General features: G+C 51.0%; 1 protein-coding gene across 5 annotated transcripts in view; it reads right to left on the bottom strand.

Moving 5' to 3' along the window:
* The window catches only part of ASTN2 (astrotactin 2), a 358,876-nt gene that overhangs the window by 240,235 nt on the left and 96,029 nt on the right, over positions 1-22,612 (bottom strand). For all 5 annotated transcript variants that reach the window (XR_015703622.1, XM_087752526.1, XM_087752527.1 and 2 more), the window contains exon 4: positions 7,790-7,939. Coding sequence is in view for 4 of the 5 variants with exons in the window: in XM_087752526.1 (XP_087608652.1) it covers positions 7,790-7,939 (150 nt within the window). In the remaining variant the exon portion in view is untranslated. The remainder of the gene's footprint in view (positions 1-7,789; positions 7,940-22,612) is intronic.

A 22,612-nucleotide genomic window follows, 5' to 3' on the forward strand; every position in this document is an offset into this window, starting at 1 on the left:
AACAGCTGTGGCAAGGCGCAGGGCTGGTTCATGGTTTACCCAGCATCTCCCTCCTGGAGCAGGGAGCCGGAGGGGGATGCTGGAGGAGCCTGGCTTGCTTCAGCTGCCAGACCCACCAAGGACTGACGGATGCTTAAAAGGCAACAGAGACTCTAACTGGCAGAAATCCTTCAATACTTGCAGAGTTTAAAGCAAAGAGGCCTCTGGGGGTTGACAGTGGCCCTTTAAACTGCCATTAAAATATTTTACTGTTTTTAAAAAATCCTTTATTCTAGGCAGAAGCACAATTTCCCCACTTCTTGGCAGGAGAACAGAAAACGAGCAGTACCTTCTGCCCTCTGAAATCCTTAATCACCGTGATGAGAGGTGGCTGGCAGGAGCTGGAGGGACGCCGGGAGCTCCGCACGTGGCTCCCGCTCCGTCCATGCCCCAACCTGGCTGTGCAGTGCCCTCGTGGGGGGGGGGGGTCTCAACAGGGAGGGGGTTAGGAAGAAGCTCCACCAGCTCCTTTCCTCCTGAAAGCAGCAGGAGGGGTCAGTGCTTGCACACAGCAGCATTTAATGCTTGAACATGGGGTCTGGGGAGTTTACAGACTTGCACCCCAAACCATAACCCACCATCAGCCCCTCTTTAGACCCCGTATCACAGCGAACATCCAATGTCATGATGCACCCAGGGACTGGGGATTTGAAGGGCACAGCAGAGTGGTAAAACCAATAAGGCTTATTCGCATCAGCAAGGAAAATCTTAATTAACCTCGGCTTCTAATGCAGGCCCTTGGGCCACCGGCCAGGACTGCAGCTCTGCTGCACGTCCCCTTCTCCTCCTGAGCAGGGACTGCCCTGGGCTCTTCTGCTGCCAGTGGTGCCCAGGGCTGGGTGACAGACACCAGCTATGGGAGGGTTTTCACTCCAGAGCTCAGCAGAGCCATCTCCTCTGCCCAGGAGAAGGACCTGGATGCTGCCTGCGCAGGCAGGACATGGCACGTCCCTCTGCCACCTTCCCATGAGCCAGACTTGGTCCCTTTTGTGCAAGCAGATAGCCAGGGGCAGGCAGAGGCAGTGATCTCCAGTGCTCGCTCCGCTCTCGCACCCCGCCGAGGTCACCAGGCAGCCTGTGCAGGCAGCGGGCAGCCGGTGCAGGCAGCAGCCGCTCCAGGCAGCAGCCGCTCCATCAGCCACTGTCCCAGCCCCCTCCGGCCGCTCTGCGTTTGTTTGCCGGCTGCGTCTCCATGATGGATGGCGCTGACATGTTAAATTACTCAGGCTGGATGTCTTCGGAGAGCTGGTGACAGCGATATTGCATTTTCTGATTACCCAGCACTGCGCAGGATGTATAAATACAGAAGTCGGGAGACCCAGCACAGGTCCCCAGCCCGCAGAGGAAACGTCTCCTCTGACCCAACACGTGGTGGCAGAGGTCAGCCTGGAAACACGAGCCCAGGGCAGAGAAATGGCTGCAAAGGCTGCACTTTTGCCCCTTCACGCTATCAAGTATGCTGGAATACATCTTGGCGGTGGTTTTGGGGGTCCCGGAGCCCAGTCAAGGCAGCCTGTAGGATGCAGGAGCACTGATCCTCAACTGATCCCACTGTTAACCTGGTTTCATGTTTAACTGGCCCCAAATTCTTGCTGAAGCATTCTAGTGAGATGGTCATGCTTGGGGCAATACCTCTTGCACCAGCTCCACTGGCCAGCCTCGGTGGCAGGCTGCTCACCAGGGTACAGGGCTGAGGAAGCTCGTGGCAGAGCCGAGGATGCTCACAGCAGAGAGCACCCACGTGCAGCTGCTGATGGGGATGTACAGGGAAAGCACCCAATTAGAGCTAAGCAGCCCTGCCTGGTCAGCACTCCTCTTTAAAAAGAGAGAGAGAAACACCAAGCAACAGAAGAAAGATCCTAATCACCACAACCAATTACAAAGCAGAATAAGATGCTTAAAAAGAGAGAGGACAGGGAAACCGCAACTTCGCAGCGCCAGGTACCCGTAACACACCGGTAACTCTCCACAGCAGCTCCCCAAGGAGCTACACCCCCTTTACAACCAGTTTACTCCTACCATTTTGATTTAAGAAAAAACAAAGCTCCCCCTCCTTGCCCACACCCCTGCCTCTTGCCCCACCACAGGTCCCCCAGGCGGTGGGGCAGGAGGCAGGGGTGCGGGCAAGGAGGGGGAGCTCAAGGAAGATGCTCTCGCCTCTAATCCTGTTTGCAGATTTACAAGCCCGTTAATCCGTTCAAACAGATCGCAGCTCAGCCACGCGCCGGGGCAGGGCACCCGTTTTGAGCCCGACATTAATTTGGCGCGGTGCCAAGGCAAACACCTCTCGTTATGATGTAATTAAAGACAGTAGCGTTAACACTAAATATGGACTACAGAAATAAAATGTGGGAATTAGAGGCTCTGTTACCCCCAAAGACTTTTCTTTAGCCAAAACCATGTGTATTTTTTAAAGGTGCATTTCTGTCATTAAAAAAAAAAAAAAGCAAACCTGACATTTTAAATCTCTTCCCCAAAGCCAGGAGGTTACAGAGCATCTCAGGGAAGCAAAATGGATGCAAAACAAATTAAAACCAAGTTAAAATAAAGAAATAAGTAATGGGAGCTCTTTGGATAACTCCTGTCTGAGGCCAGGTTGACCTCAAATACTTAATTCTTCCAAGCCAGATGTTATAACAGAAGTGGGAACTCGTATTTGTCCCCAGCTGTGTCACCCTGGGTGACACCTGTGTCCGTGTGTCCCCTTGCCTGCAGCCACAGCCCCACTGCCAATGCAAAAGAATTTTCTGCATCCTTCTCCTCCAGAAAAAGGGCCAAACCCTACACACCACAGCATTCAAGACCCACAACCTCCCTGCTCAACTGTGTTCAGTTCACTCCACCTCCACACTCACTTGGCCCGTGCAATGCAGTCTCCCGGGTGTTCAACAAGCCCCTCTGCTCCCAGGCTTCCCAGTAAACACCAGCTGATGAGTCCCCCTCCCCTTCTCCCCAGCACTGCAGCGAGGTCTGTGCACCGAGGGCTGGCAGGGTGATGTGGAGCCATACAATTAGCTAAGTAGAAATTTTCAGTTTAATTAATTTACCCCCCAAAAGCACACCAGTCAACTGAAAAAACAAATGTGGGCAGAGAAAGGTAAATTAGATGCCTTTTTAGGGAGAAGAAAAAAAAGCGCAAACATTTTCTTTTGAAATTTATCCAGTCAACACAAAAAAAAGATAAAGAAAAAAAGCCCTTTAAAAAATGAAGCGCTCTGCTCTGGCTTGTCATTGCAGCAGGGGTACACACGCATGCACACTGGTTTCAGCTGATGAAAATTCTTCCTTCTCATCGATCTTCCCTTTTCTTTCTGCCTATGCCCAAAAAACCCACACCGGGGCGGGCGGTGCAACAACCAGGTGACAGCCCCATGGCTTCCACCACAGAAAACTGGGATCACACTGATCCCAGATGGCTGCCTTTGCACAGCTGTGAAGGATTTTATTTTCACTAAGGACCAGCTCATGGAGCTGAACATGATGCTTGGACTCAGATGAGGTGAAAGCTCCCAGCTGAACCCCAAAAAACCCTCGCCAGCAAAATGTGACACTCTGAGGGCACCGCGGGACAGACAGACGGGGTGAGGCAGGAGGCAGAGATGTCCTGGCAAAAGCAGGGACTGTGGGCGAGCCTGGCTGAGCCGTGGCTCTCCTCCACAGGACAACTTTGGATAATTTATGGCACAGACAAGACCTCTAAAAAAGAAGAAGCCGCAGCCCTGATAAACAGCACATCCTGTCTCAGGCAGAAGGATCTATTTAATCGCTTATTTCTTCTCAAAGCCAGGGTGCTTTTAAAGGCCTGCCCCAGGAGAGGGCACCAGACCCCCTCTCTGCGCAACCCGGCCTCCCCCAAGGCCACCTCCCAGCCCTGCACCCCGACATCCCCCCCAGCCCTTGGGGTGGGCGCGCAGGGTGGTCCATCAGCCGAACCCGCATCCTTGGAGCCTGCACTGCTGTCTCTCCCCGCGTTTCCCAGGGCATTGCTTCCTGGTTTAAACCCCGCTCCAATGCGGCCAGGTGGGGATGCTCCGCGTACCAGCCTGGCTTCATTTTGGGAACCAATGAATCCAGACGCTCTCGGACGCAGCATCCTTCTCTCCCACGCTGCCAGCCCTCAAGCGGAGATATCCTCCTTCCAGCCCACCCCTCCTGCACCTCAGTTCTTACCATCCTCGCTCTCCCTCTATTATTTATAAACTCTAAATGCACTTCACTCGATAAAAGTGTTTGGGGAGAAAGTTTGTACGAAAAAGGCATTAGACAAAATAAAGTTATATGATACTGCAAATGGAGAGGGTGGTGTGGTTTGTTGTGGTTTTTTTTAAAGTCAATCTTCTCGGCAAAATACGACCCTTCCCAGAGCTGTGAGAAACACTTAGTGCAGAATCAGATTTAATGACAAGCAATAGGCAGCAGTTTAAATGCACTTAGTGCAGGGAAGTGAAGCAAGGCAAAGCTTATCCCAGATTTGTTTTTGTTGGGATGGGGTGGCACATTGTTTGTTTTCTGGTTTGGTTTAGCCCATGCTTCTGCAGGAGTGGCACTTGGAGCCCTTTCGGAGCCTTTCCGTAACGGAGGAAATCTTTTTGCTGTGCAGGGTTCCTGCAGGGAGAGCACTCCAGCTGTAGGGCTTTGATGAGGTTAAGCATTAATTAAATCGAACCGCGAGAAAATAATTACACACATGCATCCATCAGGCCAACTTGTCACTACCCAGTAACAAAGTTGGATGCAAACTCCATCAGTGGAACTGTCACATGGCTGTTAGAAGGAAATAAATGCATCCCAAATGGACAATTTCATTTAGGGGGAGGAAAAAAAAACCCACGGATTGCAAAGGATTAATGAGGCGAAGGGTTTGTGTTTGCAATTGGATGTAAAATGCAAACATCGTGAGTTGCGATATCATCGTTTAACCTTAATGTTTGATAGCACTCCAACCGCTCGCCCGCCGGAAGGACGATTAACCGCAGGCTGTAAAAACAAAACATCCAGCACGGGAGAGGTGCAGGGAAAGGCGTGGATACGGCCTCAACAGCAGTACCCGGCCACAGCTTTTGCAAGTGAAAAGAAATTTAAATTAAAAGGCAAACAGGATAGGATGGGGCTGTGGGGAGTGAGATCTCCACTGGAGATGCCGGAACTGGCTTGCTTTTTGGGGCTGCTCACTCATTTCTGAGACCTTAAAATCTTTTTTCTAGGGCATGCCGGTGAGGGCTCCCCTAGGTGGAGACACTCAAAGTCACAGTCCCCTCCCGAAGCCTGTGGGGTACGTTATGCTTTGAGCAATTAAGGCCAGACACAGCTCCCCACCATCTCTGACAGCACCCGCAACCATCTATGGAGGAGCTGCCAGGAGGAACAGAGACCCAAGGAAACCATGGCAGATCGGGCATTGACACTGTGGGGACCCATCCGGCTCCTGATGCAGACAGGGGAACAGCCACGGCAGCACCTTCACAGCTAACCTGGGTCCTTCCCTTCCAGCCATCCTCTTCCTTTCTACTGGAGCTGAGCCCTGCAGTACTGGGGTGCAGTGAGACATCCCCACCCATCTTGCAGCAACTTTGGGACCATCACAACCAGCTCAGGACCAGAGCAGCTCGAGGTGCCGGTGCCCAGCTCCTCCTGATCACCTCCCCTCGCCTGCATCCTGCCCCCGAAGCCCTTCCCCAGCCCCATGACTCAGGTGTTAGAGAGCCTGCCCGGTGTGGGGCTGCTGGAGCAGGCGCCCCAGCATACCTGACACTCTCACCCAATGCCCCAGCAGACAGCCAGAGAGCAAAATACAGTGACAGGCACAACAGGGAAGATTTGTGGCCAGGCAGCTGGGTGTGCTCTGGCTTCCAGGGGGTCCCTTCCCTGCCTGGAGTGCCAGGAACAGCACAAGAGCCCCGAGGGAGACAATTTGTTTTCTCCAACATGGGTCTTGGCCAAGCCTGTTGCTGGGGTCCTGCTGTACAGCCCAGCTTTAACTGCACATGGCTGAGGACTGCCTGTGCTGGCAGCCCCGGGAGGCAGGGAGGGATGGATGGAGGGTGACCTCACCAAGCACTGTGACTGGGTTGCCAAGTGGGGCAAAGAAGCTGGAAGGGAAATTCAGCTCCCCATCCCAAGCAGGGATGTTTGGCACGAGCTGGTCTCCAATCCTCACATAGAAGAAACACAAGTCTGGGCAGAAATGGAGGGCAACAAAGGGCTCTCCTGTCCTGGTATCCACTGACTATTCCCGTGGCCACTGATGGGCAGAGGGAGCCGGGGGGCAGTGGTCATGGGGAGAGGGTTGGGAAGACCTCCTCCTGCCTTGGGGCATGCTCTGGCATGGTGCAGATGGGGATTTGCAGGGAGGCAGGGGAGCTCCAGCCCAGGGAGGTGGGAGATGGAGGGTGTGTGTCCCCAGAGATGGGGGACAAGCTGGGCTGGCTCAGGGCCACACTCTGCTCCCATGCAGCCAGAGGGTCTGTCTGCAGCCAGGCATCGTGTCTCCTCCTAAGCTCAACTGAGAGGATTAATTGACTTGCTCCTTTAGTGACCAAAAAACCTTTTGCCTTCAGGCGGTTTAAAAGTGAAATAAAACCAAACCAAAACAAAAGAAAGAGGCTAGAGCAGGGAGTCAGGAAAACATCACCAGACAGTCACTGTGGACCCCAAAGCACCCACACACATGCACGCTAAAATCCAGATAAGTATTTGAATAACTACTAGAAAAGAAACCAAATAATTTAAACCAGTTAAAGAGTCAGAACATTTTCTTCACACTAAGTGAATAATTTATGGGCAGAGCTATAATAAAAAAAAGCCTTTTCCACGCCTGTATTGCAGGAAAACGTATCCAGAAAAAAAGATCACATTTCAGACTCATAAATAAATGAAAAACAAAACCAACAGTAAACAGAAAGAAAAATATTTCCTTCCTGGTTCCTGGCACTGCTACAGAGACCCGCAGCGCGCAGGGTAGATCATGGCCAAGGGACCTCTCTGCCCATCATCCCTGGAGGGACCTCAACGCCTCCTCATCCTCCACAGCTGGAAATCTGGACCCAAACCCTCCACACAGCCTCGGCACTCACTGCTTAACCCACGGCCATTACCGTTTCAAGCAGCGATAGTGATAGGAGGCGGCAGTTTCCCTTGCTGAGACTCAACGCAAGGACCAATCCTGCTCATGGGGCTGTTCCAGCCAACCTCTTCCTGTTGCTCCGGTGTGGCTGGCAACAGCCATCAAGGCTACAAATAAAACTCAGCATCCCTCCACCATGCTTTTGCCTGGTGCAGCCTTTAGAGCCATGAAATGGGGCTCTCACCCTGTATGCCCCCTAAAAAAATAGTCCAAAAAACCCAAAGTGCACTGGGACAGTGCAACGAAGAGAGGTCCCAGTGAGGCGAGTTACAGCCAAAATGAACTTCACCCCTTCCTCTGAAACAGAAACTTGCCAAGAAACTGTATTTCACTCCCACCAAACCTTGGTTAGCCAGGGCAGCTGGCAGGGACCCTGGACTTGCAGCAGACCTGGATAAATCCCTGGGGGGGGAGGGCACGGTGACACCACTCTCAAGTGTCTCCACCAGACCACCCAGAAGATGCTGCAGGGGGTTTGTCCCTCTTCAGCCTGTCATGGAGGAGCTCTGGGGTCCCCACGCTCAGCAGCGAGGGCAAGGAGCTCCTGCCTTCTTCCCCAGCCAAATTCCTCTGGACGTGGCCAAATTCAGGGCACCAGAGGAGCAGCTGGTGACCGTGGCAGCCTACCTCGGGGCCGGCTCCGGCGTTTCCGTCTCCCCACGGACGTGCTGCGCAGTGCGGGCTGGAGCTGCCCGATCTCAATGGGCGTGTTGGTGCGGAAGCTCTCCTTGAACTTCTGCATCAGGGACTCCACCGTCTCCTGCGTCACCTCGGGAGCTGCAACACCAGCAAAGGGACTGCGGTTAAAAGAGGACCAGGCCACCATGTCCCCAGTGCCCATACAACCCCTTCCTAGCAGAGGACAGTGTGAGCCAGAGCTGAGTCCTGGGGCAGGAGTTCTGCCAAGACCCTGTGAAGTACCCCACAGGGACCCATCCAGCACTTTCAAGGTCTTACCAAAGCCACAGAGATTAGAAAATTGTGAGTTTACAGAAATTGCGTTTTTCACACTGCTTTCCAGCATTTTGGATTATTCCTTGCCTCTTCCCCCATGTGCACGCAAGGCACTTGGAAGCATCATGCCCTTATCCAAGTTACAGCCTGAAGGGTTCAAAACACACAGGAACCCCTTGGGCACTGAGCTGGCTTTGGGTTAGATTTAACTCTTCCCTGGGAGCCTGGAGTCGAACACCAGGCTTGGCAGCCTTTTGCGGGGTTGGGTACTCCCCAGCAGGCAAGTTTGGGATTACAGAGCAATGGGCAAGGCTGGGGTGGGAGCCAGGCAAATGATGTACAGCTGGTCCAGGCATGCTCCGAGCTACAGCAGGAATCCCTGCGGTATTCCAGGGGCTGCACTCACACACTGGGCAGAAGCACCTGAGCTCAGGAAACAGCTTGCTGCAACGCCCCATGGCACATCACAGCTTGCTGATATTTAAGCAACTCCCCTCCTTGCTCTCACACACCCCCTATCCAGTAATGCCAAAAAAAAAGCCCAGAATTGTCCTATGAAACTCGCCACCCACCCACACAACGGGCGGTTACAGGAAATTACGAAACCACTCGCAAAGAGCAAAGATGAAACTCAGGATCAAAAGGTTCGTCCTACTGCAGGCCACAGAGGTCTCCCAGGTTTAACAAACGGTTTGCCCTCTGCCAGCTCCTTGAATAAACTCATTAGCAGAACACAACCTTTGTCCTGTCTCCATTTCGAGAGTCACAAAGTCCCTCCGATTAGCTCCTGAATCTCCCCCTGCCCACAGCATGCCTGTGCGGGGCTGGCAGGGATCACCCACCCTATAGCCTCCTGCTTGGAAAAGGGATGAGCAAGCGCCTTGGAGCTCCCCAGTCTGCCAGGAGTTACAGGCTGATGCATCACCCTGCCACATCTCCCAGGTCCAGAGACATATCAGATCTGTATGGAGCTCCTCAGGCACCCAGCAAGCTTGAGGTGCATAACTGCTCTGGACCATAGACTCTAATTCCCTTTGCATCATGCAGCAGGGTGCATTTTACTGCAAAATAAGAAGGTGGCCATACAGGATGAGGCATTTATAGTCCTAGATGAGGATTTGACTTAAATGTGGAGTCTGCAGCAGCCTCCTTCAACAGCCACCTGTGCTGCAAGGAGGGCAGAGCCACCACCACTCCATGCCACACGGAGTGCCACACAGGCCCACGGAGCAGCTCCCCCTTCCTTCTCCCCAAATCCCAAAGGTGATGTCCTCGGTCTCCACAGGGGCAAGAGGCTCTAAACCAGCCCAGGGTGCTTTTCTAACCCTGCAGGCTACAGAGAAGGTACTGAAATCTGCCAGGGCCACTGAGAGGGGGAGTACCGGAGAAAAGCAGATGGGCTGCTGTGCCCATGGGCGCAGGTGCATTGGGAAGGCTTGGGAGAGGATCCATCCACCCAGCGCTGCCGCACCAGGCGACTGAGAGACAAGGACTGAACCCACTGCCTGCGTAAGCACTGAAAGCGGGAACCATTTTGGGAGAGTTCCAGACAGAGGGCAGCCTAAGGGACCAGCTATGTTACATCTTCCAGTTATTCAGCACCAGCCTCCACCAGGCACCACAGATCAAAGGTAGAGCTCCCCAAAGCCCCCACTTTTACAGCAGGCACAGCTGGCTCCGGCAGTGTTGGATGGCCCAGCAAGCAGCATCGGGGGGGGGGGGGGGTGGGGGCAGGAATCAAGAGCAAAGAAAGGTCTCCAAAGAGCATCTAGTCCCACTCCTGACAGCACACATCCAAATCCCTCTTGCAGGGCTCCTCTGAGGCATCAGGAAAGGATGCTGCGGCAGCACCGGTGCGGCTCAGCACCCCGCCGCTGTGTCTGCAGGGGGGGGAAGCCCATCCCTGCAGCTCCTTCACCCAGGAGCAAGCATAGCAGGGCCTCCCCGTGAACAGATGGCAAGTTATTTGAACCTCGGGGCTGTGCGATATCTAACGTGCGCAAGTGGAGCAGGAGGCTTGGGAACCACGCGGCTGAGGCTTATTTACCGAAAGAAGGCCAGAAGGAGAGCACGGGAGGGGAGGAGGAGGGGGCCATGCTTTCAGCTAGCAACAAAACACGGCGAGGTCGTGGCTCTCTCATGGTCCCTGCTCGGCTGATGGGAGTAATCAGCACCGCAGTGATCGTACCCCATCTGGCCACCACGCTCAGCACATCCATCAGGAGGCATCTGCTCACACACTCGTCAGTGGAGCGAATGCCAAAAGCGGGGGGGAGCATTACCTTCGCGAGGAGAGGGTCCCTGCAGTCAACGGCTATTTGCGATGATGCTACAAATACTTACTCCAGAAACAGGAGCAAAAAGCTGGTGCACACTGCTTTGCACAGCTCGTGTGCACCAGCACATCCTTGGCCTCTCCGTGCCCTTGAGCTCTGGGGTTTCAAACAATGGGGGAAAAAGAAAAAAAAAAAAAGATGAAGAAAAGAAAAAAGAAAAAACCCTTGTCAACTGATGTCAGCAAGCAGAGTTCAACATGGCCGGCATGGAGAAAACCCTCACTGACAAATGAAAGGTAGCTGGGCTTCAACTGAATGAGCATCAGGGGTCAAGGATGAAGGAAGGACCCTTCATACACTGCCAACCATGACAAAAGGGAGGGAGAAGAAACCAATGCACTGTAACGTAATGAGGCACAGCACTCACCAAGGCTGCTGGGACCCTGTTGAGTATGGGGGTGTCCCTCACATCCATAAAAGAGACACAGTTCACTGCAAACTACCACCTGGGCTTTGCCACCTGGGGATTTCCATAGTCAGCCATATGAGCCTGGGCATCTGGAGGTAGGAACCCATCACCTGGACCGATACCTCCCTGGGCATCACACAGCAAACACGAGTTTGCACACACACACCACCATGCCACACACATGCTGCACATGTGCTTGGCATTCCTGTCTCCCATGGATGTTTTAATAGTTCTGAAAAGGATGGGAACACACACTACCGCAGGGCAGTGCAAAGCTTCAAATACCCCCGCTCTGCCCTGCAGGACCTGCCTGGGCTGCATGTGCCAAACACGGGCTCAGCCGGTGGCTCCCAGCGCTGCCACGCTACCCGCACGCTGCTCCTCTCCCCAGCATAATGCAGCCGCATCGCCAGCACCTGGGCACCAGCTCCTCCCAACAATGGCTGAACACGACGCAGATTTAAAGGCGATAGGACCGTCCTTTCCTTGAGCGAAGCTTGCCAAACCGCCTTCTCCCCCATCCCTGGTTTCCAGGGGATAAATCCATCAGGGCTATTGAGCTCACATCTTCATCACCACGCTGAGAGTTTCTCCAGCCTGGCAGAGGTGGTGAGATCCACCCTGAGGTTTGGCACAATGCTATGATCTCAATCTCACCCCATCCTATAGTGAGGGCCTTTGGCAGTGTAACAACCCCAGGAACAAGCTGAAGCAGGGGAAGCATGAGGTTCTTCAGCCTCCGCAAAATCAGCTTCCGTCTCTGGCAGCAATTTGAAGATGCAGCTGAAGGTCACTGTACCTTTGTAAAGCACATTACATGTTCCCGTCGTACACCTCCCTCCTGTCCACCCCCATATGCTATTTCGAAAGCGATTTGCTCTCCTTATGGCTCCCCTATTCGTTTGCACATCTCCTACAAAACAATTTATACCAATAGCCTTCCTTTCTTCCTTCCTTATTGCTGGCACAAATTGCAGTGGAAAAATATGTTGTTTGGCTTAAAAATTACAACAACAACAAAAAAAAGTCATCAACTGAACAATATGAGCGATGTTTGGGTAAAAATACATTGCAACAGAGATGGGAAGTGTTCGTTTCAGTCCTCACGGGACTCCCAGCACAGCCAGGAGAGCCGTACCTTTCCCAGACACACAGGTTGGTTTTGGGGGGTTGTTTTGAGGAGATACCAAAACTAGTATCTCACCAGCATCAGTGCCCAGGAGGCATTCTCCAAAACACAGTCCCAGGCTCAGATTAATGCAACCACCCACAACCCATATTTGAGACATGCTGGTTGCATGCCTCCACCTCCGCTGGTTGCACTTGGATCATGCCTCTAGCATCCCAGGACATTCCTGAGGGTCCAGTACAAGGGACAAGGAACTGCAAAACCCCTTTAACTGTGCAACCTGCTTTCTGCCAGCATAGGCTGGAAAGCTGGGATGGAGCCGGTGGTGATGGAATTACCCCATAGCCCTTGGAAATAAGCCCTCAACCTCACCGAGATATTTTAGGGTCTTTGGACATGGCCTTGGAGGACCCCAATGGAGCAGCTGTACCACAGGCTAGAGAACTGCCCTCAGCGTAAGCAAACGCTCCTGCAGCCCGCAGAGACCCCGTATCCACCCAGTGCCTGGTAGACCCCACACTCAATGATACACTGGACCCTGGCAGGCAGAGGAAGGGCAGCAGCTTCTCCCCAAACCAGGCTCAACACCTCATGCTGCTGCTGAGCGGTTGGGCGAGCTGGACAGCCCCACGGCTTGTTTTTTGTAGCGTATTGATACAGAGCTGAGAGGCTTAACCTTCACAAAGGTGCCAGCTTCCCCGAGTCTCCCAGTCTTTGGTGTTGGCCTTAAAGTTCTGGTCCCTGGAGCCGCACCATCCTTGTCCTTCTCACACAACATCTGCACTCCTACAGCTGTAGGGAGAAGACTGGAAAGGCAACAGCAGCTTGTATTAGAGCCTCCCACACTAGGTATTGAGTTAAACATATTTTTAAAAAATATAGGTTTTTAACCACCTGATTTTCGCATCCCTCTCTTTGATTTCTGAGTGTCAGAGGGCAAGTTATCGATTCCTCAACATTACCAGTGGTTAAAATGCTCCCAGAGTTTTGGAGAGAGGAGTAACTCACAGAGCAGCTCAAGAGCTGCTCGACTGAGCATGCCGCTTTGCTGGAATCAGCGTTTCGCAAGAACACGTCAAGCTCAATCAAGGATTAAATGAAAAAGTTTGGGTGTAATTAGAAGTCAAAGTTGGTGGTATTTTTACCTCCTGACCTGTGCATGCATTCATGATGGCACCCGTGGCCACATGTAGGACACAGCCGTCTCATCTCAAACATTGGCTTTTCTCCATGCCCATCTCCTGCCCTCTCACCAACCGCTTCCAGTATTTTTCAGATAATCCACTTTTTCTAGGCACAGGGGAGGGTGCTTGCCTGGGAATCACTGACACTGGCTCGAAAAGTCTAATGCATCATCACGTCCGTAATGCACCATATAAACATCAGGTATGTATAATGCAGTTTAATAACGTTATAATAGTTTCCTCCAAATCAAACTGCTGAGTTTCAATAAGCACATTTTGATGTTTCTGGATTGGTATTTTGGAAATTTCTATTCTACAAAGTATTTCAAGAAATCAACTTTCCAATTCTACTTGGGATGAGCATAAGTTTCACAATACTGGAAGTTTTCCACATGGGGGAAAACCTGTTTTCTCACCAGCTCTAAATAATGGGTGTTTGTTGCTTTTCGAAGCATGAAATAAGCAACGGTGTTTGTTCTGAAACTGGGATGTGGACTGATTTTCAACATTGCCACCCTGAAGGTACTATGCTCCAGAAAGCAGAGAACTTTACTAGCATAAAATTAGGTAATTACGCTGATGCCAACATGATAACGATGGGAGAAATTTTTACAACAGCTTCACACATATTGGGAAGAAAACACACATCTGGAGAGCAAGGTCCTGCCACAGAGCATGGTGGATACAGCAAAGACATGAGAAACACTGAGAACTTTAGCTCCCCATCTCTTTCTCCAGCCACCAAACACCTCCACCTGCTCTCGAGCAAGAGTCGCTGTCCCCATCAGTCCCCTGCTCTCCATTAGTCCACGTCATATGCCATGTGCAGGCACACCATGTCCAAGAACACCAGGACACTGCTGGCTGCATTACACAACCAACTCAGGAGAGATAGATATATAGATGTATATATACACACACGCTAAAAAAGAAAATATATATATATATATATAAAAAAAAATCAAAACAAAGCACAAATAACCACACATACCCATACATCAGGAGACCAAGCACCTCCTGCAATGCATACATCTCCAAGCCATCCTTAGGCGAACCCATCAGGGGAAATGATATACGTGGCACCACGCGCTTTGCCAGAGCTGGCCTCCAGCCCAGCCTGCCAACGCAGCACGAGGGAGGATCAATCTCTCTCCAAGAAGCTCTTTTATACAGAGGGGTTTTCAGATGCAGCAACAGAGGGATATGGGAACCCAGGAGCATTTTGAAAACAGGCTTGTATTACATCTCGCCTTTTTCTTTCTTTTCTCTCCCAGCTCTTTTTGTTCAGTTTTAAAATAGAAAACGTAACAATTTTTTTTAACATAGGTATTAATATATTAATAGATTATTATACACATTAATAAATCTTTTGCTATAAAAATAGATTTTTATGCGTAAAAGTCTGATTTTAATTGCAAATTGGAGGGGGAGGGCAACAGAAGAAGAGATAAAGTTTTATCTGAGATGTCTCCTTTGAAGGAAACTGAACAAATGTACTTTCCTCCTTCACATATTCATGAGATGACTGCTTCCCTACCCTGTTCTCCACCACCCTCAGCTCCGGGCTCAGAGCCAGCACAGTCCTTATCTGGTATGAGGCAAGAAAAAAAACCAACCCTGATAGGATCAGAAGTTTTCTGTAGTTTAACAAATCTGGAAAAAAAAAAGTCTCCATTGGTTTTTAATAAAGCTTGAGGCGCGTGACGGGGAAGAGGGGATGCCGGGAGAGGCTGGCATGCAGCATGGGAGGGAGATGGAGACCTGTGTTGGCTGAGCGTCCTGCAATGGGGACAGGGACCCCGGGGAGCACCAGGGCACCCCACAACCCCTCTGACCACGCACCCACTCTTTGCTTTTCCTCTTTATTGCAAAGCTTTGCCATTCCCCACCATCTACAGAGAGCAGGAGATAGTATCTGCAGCTCCTGTCCTTGCTGCAGCCAGGTGAGCTGCTCCTCAAACCAGCAGGACCCAGGGGAATGCACAGCCTGCCAGGAAGGGGCATCCAGAGGCAGCTCCCTCCCTGCCCTGACCCTTCTTCATCCTCTCTCCAGTCACGGCACTCAATTGCTTCCCAGCTAATTGCCTCCATTCATGTGTGCAAACTAACCGTTTACTGGAAAATGCCACGGAATGTTAATTTCATTCAGAATTGGGTAATAAGGCACTTCCATTTTTTTATTATAGGAAATGAATAAGCATTGTATTAATAGCATCATTTCCAACTCCAACCACAATCGTGGCCCCATTGATGGAGGCTGCAAGTTATTTGTCACCCCACACTTTCCCTGCCTTTCTACCTTCCTCCTTTCCCTTCCCTCCACCACCCTCCCAACTTCCCAAGTTGATAATTAAGATAATGCAATATCATTATAAACACATTGCGAAAGATCAAACACTTAAGAGCCACGGTCCAACAGTCTCCACCTCTGCCTCTCACGTTCACACTGCGAGCATCTTGCAAAAACAGACGGGTCTCCGCACTCCTTGGGTTGCCACCAGCTGGGTTTGACCTTCCCAGGAGCTGTTTCTGACTAGGAAACCCTCAGCTCTTCTACCAGGCAAAGACTTTTCCAGCACATGCCTCCCCTGACACCTACAGGGCATTGCAGACTGGGGTGGTTTAGCGTGGAGAAGAGAAGGGTCCAGGGAGACCTTATTGCAGCTTTTCAGTACTTAAAGGTGGCTTATAAGAAAGATTGGGACAGACTTTTTAGTAGGGCCTGTTGCAGTAGGACAAGGGGTAATGGTTTTAAACTAAAGGAGGGTAAATTCAAACTAGATATAAAGAAGAAATTTTTTACAATGAGGGTGGTGAAACACTAGAACAGGTTGCCCAGGGAGGTGGTAGATGCCCCATCCCTGGAAACATTCAAGGTCAGACTGGACGGGGCTCTGAGCAACCTGATCTAGTTGAAGATGTCCCTGCTCACTGCAGGGGGGTTGGACTAGATGGCCTTTAAAGATCCCTTCCCACCCAAACCATTCTATGATTCTATGATTTGTCCCTTTACCCCATTTCTCCTTCTGCAAGGAAAAGCCTTTGGCCATGGGATGCTGCCCCATCTCCCCCTGCCCCAGCACCAAGAAGGTCCAGGCCACCAAAGACTCTGCTTCCCACCATCTCCACTCTAATAAAATCCTTAACTTACCTTTTTTTATGAGACACCATAACTTTTTTGCTTACGTGGTGAGCAGAGATGAGCGGGAAGATGGGCAGACCCTCAACAGCAGCTAATGCTCCTCAAGTTATAAAATAATTGAAAAGTTAAATAAGAACACTCTGGAGAAAGCTTCCCAATTTGGTGCTAATGGGCACACGAAACAGCCCAGACTAATGTTGCGTGGAGGAGAGATGTGGGCTCGAGAGCACAGTGCTGACCTCCAGCTCCCTCTCTCCGCCACACATCTCCTACAAATCCAGAGGAAAAACTGCCCCATGGAGCCGGCTGGGGCAGAGACCCACCGAGGGCAGGAGAAAGCCCCATCCCCACCTGGCCAAGGAACTGCCACTGCACGATGAACCTGGAGGCAGCAGCACTTTGGCATCTGTACAGTGTGAGCAAGTCCCAGCACCCCTAGGGATGGCCATGGGCAGGGCAGGGCTCTGGGAACAGCAACAGCCAGCAAATGTGGGTGGGAAACATGGCACGGTGGCCCCTCTCCAGTCTCAACCACCACCCAACTCCCTGCTTGGCAGTGCAGTGCAGATGAATTTGTTAGTTGGAAATTAAATTTCCTTTGCCCAACAGGCAAGGTGATACCTTTTCATGGTACCGGCAACTCTGTGCCATGTGCTGGGGAGAATAAGGGAACGATGTCAACCCAGAGGAGAAGGACAAGCCACCAAAAACCTGTACTGGAACGGGGCCAAGCTGCTTCAGCCGTGCATGCATGGCACGAACACCACCAAAAGGAGCCCCCCGCAGTGGTGGGGACCAAGCACCTCCCACACCGGGAAGCACACGGCTACAGGCAGCAGGCAGGAAAGAAGGAGCTGGGAGACGGTTTGTTGGCTCAGAAGAAGACCTGGCTATCAAAAGCAAACCACTTCCAAGCCACACAGGCAAAGAAGTGAGGCCAAGCACAGCCAGGCCCCGCAGGACCCGGTGGGTGGGTCACAGCAAACACTGTAACTCAGCGGGGCCGTCAGAAAGGATTGATTTGAAGCACCTTGTTAAGAAGTTTCCTCTCCCGCTGGTCCTTCGGGTAGGTCACTGCCTAATGATAAATGGGGCTGGAAGGTGCCTGCAGACCTAATATCAGTGCAGGTGCTCGGCCTCGATCTATCTTCCTTAGGAGCCAGCTGACAAAACTAACTGTCTCGGCACCGTAGCCAGGTAAAACACAGCGGATAGGAAGAGGACACACAAACAGAGCAAAGAGCTGGTGCTGCAGCTGCCCTCCCTTGCTCCCCTCCCCATAAAACCCACAAGCCTGGGACGGATCGATGTGGAGAACATCTCACACCCGTCGACTGGCAGAGCTGCAATGCCACTAAAAGCCAAGGTGAAGAAGCGCTGAGCATCATGGACAGAGACAAACCTATCACTCGCATGCAGGAGACAGGATCTGGAGCAGCCTCAGCTCTGAGCCATGCATCCCAGGGGCTGCCCGACTGCTCACTAGCATCAATATATTTCTAGCAGAAGTGGGGAACATTGTGGGGTTGTTCTCCTTCACCCCAGACCCCATGCCCTCCTCTCCCAGTCAGCCTGACTTCAGAAACCAGTGGCAGGTTTCTGCTCCATGCTGACACTGTGGAAGGACAGCCCTGAGCAGAGCTGAAGCTTTCCCAGGTCCTCTGCATTGCACACAAGGCGGCTGCAAGATGCAACCCAGCACAGAAACCCAGGAGAGGGGAGGACAATTGAGACCCCGCCCAGGGTCTGCCAAGGGGAATACACAGCCACCACATTATTTTTTTAGATTTTTCATCAGGAAAAAAATAAAAACAAAACCCAAACCAAAAAGAAACAAAAAACCCCACATCTCACCCACATCTCAAAGCTAATCCTGGTCAACAACTGGCCTAAAACCCAGCTACACCTTAAATAATGTAGTGCTTTATCAAACATTCATAGTGATGCACAAAGTGATGAACAATGCGCGCCTGGCATTTATATAAATATAGTTCCTGATGGCTTGTTTTCCTTGGACAGCCAAGACTTCACAGCTTATCTTCTGTGAGCTTGTGATTTTGTCTGGATGAAAAGCACTTTGGACACCTGGGGAATCAGGGCTACTGCACACAAAACTGCCACGACATCTCCACCAGGCATCAGCAGCCCCACAAAACCCAACAAAAACCCACATTAAAAGAGCTGCTGCTGACTTGACGAGCCACAAATCATCCAGCTGTGGCTGGGAGAGGGGATGACCAAGGGCATTTCTTCTCACATTGGATGTTGTGCAGCATTGGGGTGAGACCAGCCCAAGCCTCGTAAAGCAGTGATAAACCAGCAGGACTTCACAGAACTGCCATCCCTTTGGGATGCTCAGCAAAATGTTGGCATATTAAAACACCTCTTTTTCTCTTCCATTTGCTATGGCACCATCAGAAGCCGCTTTTCCATCTGCTTCTTCCCTCCTCTGTCTCATGAAATTGGTGAGTGGGGATATAGCAAAGGCAAAAGGAGGGGTGAAAAACAAGAAAACCACATCAGGAAATCCAACCTACCAGTCTTTTTTCAACAGTGATCCAGGAAGAGCCCCAACCAGCCTGAGACATATTTAAGCCTTAATTAGTCATTAAGCACATGCCAGCACAGCACCTCCCTCAGCCATGGGGATGCAGGACCAGCCCCCGGGAGCTTCCCCATCCCTTCTGACCTGCTGCTGGAGGCAGGAAGCACCCTGGATGTGGATCTTGTTGGGGAGACCTCCTGGGCACGCTCCTGTGCATCCATGGTGCTGCCTTAGGCCACTTTCTTGGGAGGTGTAAGGGAGGGGGAGCGTGTCCCACAGGACCACCAGGCCAAGAGACCATCATTCCCTTCCACCATGTTGATGGGGACAACCCAAATTTGGGATGGAGGCAACCAGTTCGGTGTGATGCGGTGATCAAAACAAACCTAAAACTCCAGCCTGGCAGCTCTCTATTCAGAGCTCAAAAGGCAATTAATATATTAATTATGACTGTGTTTATCTCTCCGGAAAGCAAAGCTTTTCCCTGGCAGGTATGGACATTTTCAAATCAATGTTAAAGTCAGCGCTAGAATTGCTATAAAACTGAAGGACCCAGTGGCGTATCCATTGTAACTTCTGCAACCGGGGCCCCTATTCTCTTCATCAATGCACTCAAAGCAGCTGGAATTAAGCATGTTGGACGTAAAGACGTGCTTAATATTCTAATAAATAGAGACACTAGCTAAGCACGTGCTTAAAATCTTTCCTGAATGGGGACCAGATCTTTACCCTGTTGGGACTAATTTTTTTTTATTTCTTGAATGCTGAAATTTGCAGCGGGTTTTTTATCCAGGAATAGCAGACTGCAAAGAACACTTTCTACGGGCACGCTACTTGAATACACGTTTTTTTCAAAGGTCCCTGTAAATTACACAAGGAGTTGGCAGGGATTAGAGCTGGGAAAAGCTGATCACGTACAAAGAGGGTCATGATCCCATCAGGTCACTGGAAAGAAGACATAGCCCCAAGACACATCAGATGCTGGCCTGACGTACTGTCCCATTTTAGCTTCCAGCCTCAGAAAATGTTAAGCCATCATTTTATTTATTAAAGGCTCAGAAAGCCTCTGGTTAATGCTTGGATTCTGGGTGGCACTGCCTCTGCCTACCCGAGCGAACGGCAGCTGCAGACAGCAGCTACCAGCCGCAGCATGGCAGCGCAGGCACCAGGGACGGCACAGTCCAGCATGGCGGGGATCTCCCTGCCAGCAGCCAGCCACGAGCCCGGCTGGGTGCAGATGTCCCCTTGAGGATGCTGGGCTGTCAGCTTGGGGACAGCAACACTAGGATGGTCATCTCACTCCTGTTGCCCATGGGGTCTCCCTTCTCCATCATGGAGAACACCATCACCCTGCCCATTATGAGGGCATCGCCTCCGACTCCCACCCTGTCTTTAAATCTCACCTCCAAGATACTGCAGAGCTGTATATTTGTAATGAATAGCAACTCAGGCAGAGCTTAACTACCTGCCCTGCTCCTCCACATCTCAGCGTCCAAAATGTCCCTTTCCCCAGCCCTGACGCCGTGACCTTGGGCCAGAGCACTGCTTTACCTCTCTTCTAGAGGAGTCTTCACTGGGAGGTGAAGATGAGGACTGAGATGCAGCCACCAGACCAGCTGCTCCAGCGTTGGTGGGTGGCACAGGAAGCTCCCTCTCCTCATCACCAGGACTCTTCCCTTGCCTGCCTTTTGCTGTTATCTCAAACCTAAGCTATTTGTATCCCCTGCCAAAAACCCTTCTCCCACAGTTCTCCCGAACTGCATCACCCAGAGCAGTTTGGCTGGGAGGCTGTTGGAACCACAACAGCAGTTCTCAACGTTTCCTCATGCCACCCTGTCTGCTGTCTGGCTTGGCTCCTCTTTCCAACTCACAGATGAGGACTGAACCATTAAGTAACATGACCAGGGTTACCAAAGCAGCTGGTGGCAGAGTGGAGCTGGATCTACATCTCCAGGTTCACTCTCGGTGCCAGATCGTCTTTCAGGCATGCTCAAAAGCCTCTCGCTATCACTACAGAGAAAAGCATCCATGGATTAAGTAACAGAAACTTCAGAGGTTTACCTAAGTTAACACAGCAGGTGAGAAGAAAGTCCAGGAGACACGAATTCAAGATGACTGCACAACCACACCTTTGATATGCCTATGGTATTAATCATCGGTACCATCGGTAATAAGTCCTGTCTCCTGTCTAGACTTGGAGGCCATACCCAGACTGCAGAGTCTGTGAAGCCAGCACAAAGGCCAGCTTGAAAAGTTCTTTTTTTGAACATGAAAGAAACTGAGAAAATAAAGATAGGTCCTTTGTTGCAGGACTGAATTGCAGATACTCGATTTTCAAGTCTAACATCTATTTTCTCCTCAGTTTTCACCAGGCAGAAGTTCTGCTTCTCACTGATCCTCAGGAGATTTGGTTTGGCAAAATCTTCTCATTGGGGAACTTGTGGGTAACCCCATATTCAGGCTTGCTGGACTTTTATCTGCCTTCATTTACTAACTTCATCTCTGTGCATCCAACACATCCCATCTCGGGATGTAGCGGTGCTGCCAGCAATGGACTGGGGGCCAAACCCCCTCAAACAGAACTTGATAGACAGAAGCAAAGGGCTCCAGCCGCTGTAGGATGAAACCATGTTGGTAAAGATGAGAGCCACGTATATTAAAAGATAAAAGCAAGTTAGGAATTCCCAAAGGACTGGAGCTTGAGGCCATCTGCTCAGGAAAGGCAGGAGAGTAGAAATCATCAGGAGCATGGACTGGAAACTACCCAGTGAAGTGAGGACAGTGGCATCACCTGCATGAATTTACCCAAATCCCCTTAATCACAGAACGCTGTGTGCACACGGGGACTGGGTTTCGACACAGGGGTCTCCCCAGCAAAAACCAAGACCCCAGAAACGACACACCACACCAGCAGACCCCGCCTGGCACCACTCACACCCATGGGGCATGAAACCCCTGGAGACTTTCTAATTGCCAGACAACCCCAAACCGCAAGGAGACAGCATGGCCCCCTTTTCCACACCAGCACAAAGGGATCCTTTTGGCTAATTAGGACTGCTTGGCTCTTGCCTCCTTCCTCGCTCCATTTCATTTTATTATATTAATAAAAAAAAAAAAAAGACTACTTTTCTTCTTAAACTGCCTCAGATTTTTCTTCTGTCTAAATTCATTTGGGCTCTGTGCAATGTCACCAGGTCAGTTTGTGCTCCTGCTGCAATTCTAATTTTGTCAGCTTTCCATTTTCTAGGGAGTTGGGGGATTTTTCTTTTTCTTTCTTTCTTTTTTTTTTCCCCCAAGTCAAAAATGATTTTGCATAATAGTAATAATGTTAATGGCCTTGCACAGCGCATCCAGATTACAACTGCAGCTAGGGAGAAATAAACATCTCATCTTTGCCCTGCTGTTTATCTACCCACAGCAGAGCCTGGTATCAGGTCAGAACCTGTAATTTCATTAACTTTATCACTCAGACGCGCTTGTTGCTAGATGTCATTATTCAGCACATTGCTCCCATGTTTTGTTTGTGCTGGGCTTCACTTCAGATGCTCTGGCACCATGTGGGAACAGCCCTCCCATCCGCATCGCTGCGGAGCACTGCCTGAGACTTGGGAGGAAAGTTTGGCTCGCTGATCCGTGCTCTGCTTGCTCGTGATTTGCAAAACAGATATTTGTGCTGCTTGACCTCCCGGGCTGGGACTTTTCTCCCATTTTACGGGGCTGTATGCAGCAGAGTCATCCTGTGCAATTCCCT

This window comes from Nipponia nippon, unplaced genomic scaffold, assembly GCF_047370975.1.
Source record: "Nipponia nippon isolate SJK-2023a ecotype South Korea unplaced genomic scaffold, ASM4737097v1 scaffold_16, whole genome shotgun sequence".
Taxonomy (NCBI): Eukaryota; Metazoa; Chordata; class Aves; order Pelecaniformes; family Threskiornithidae; genus Nipponia; species Nipponia nippon.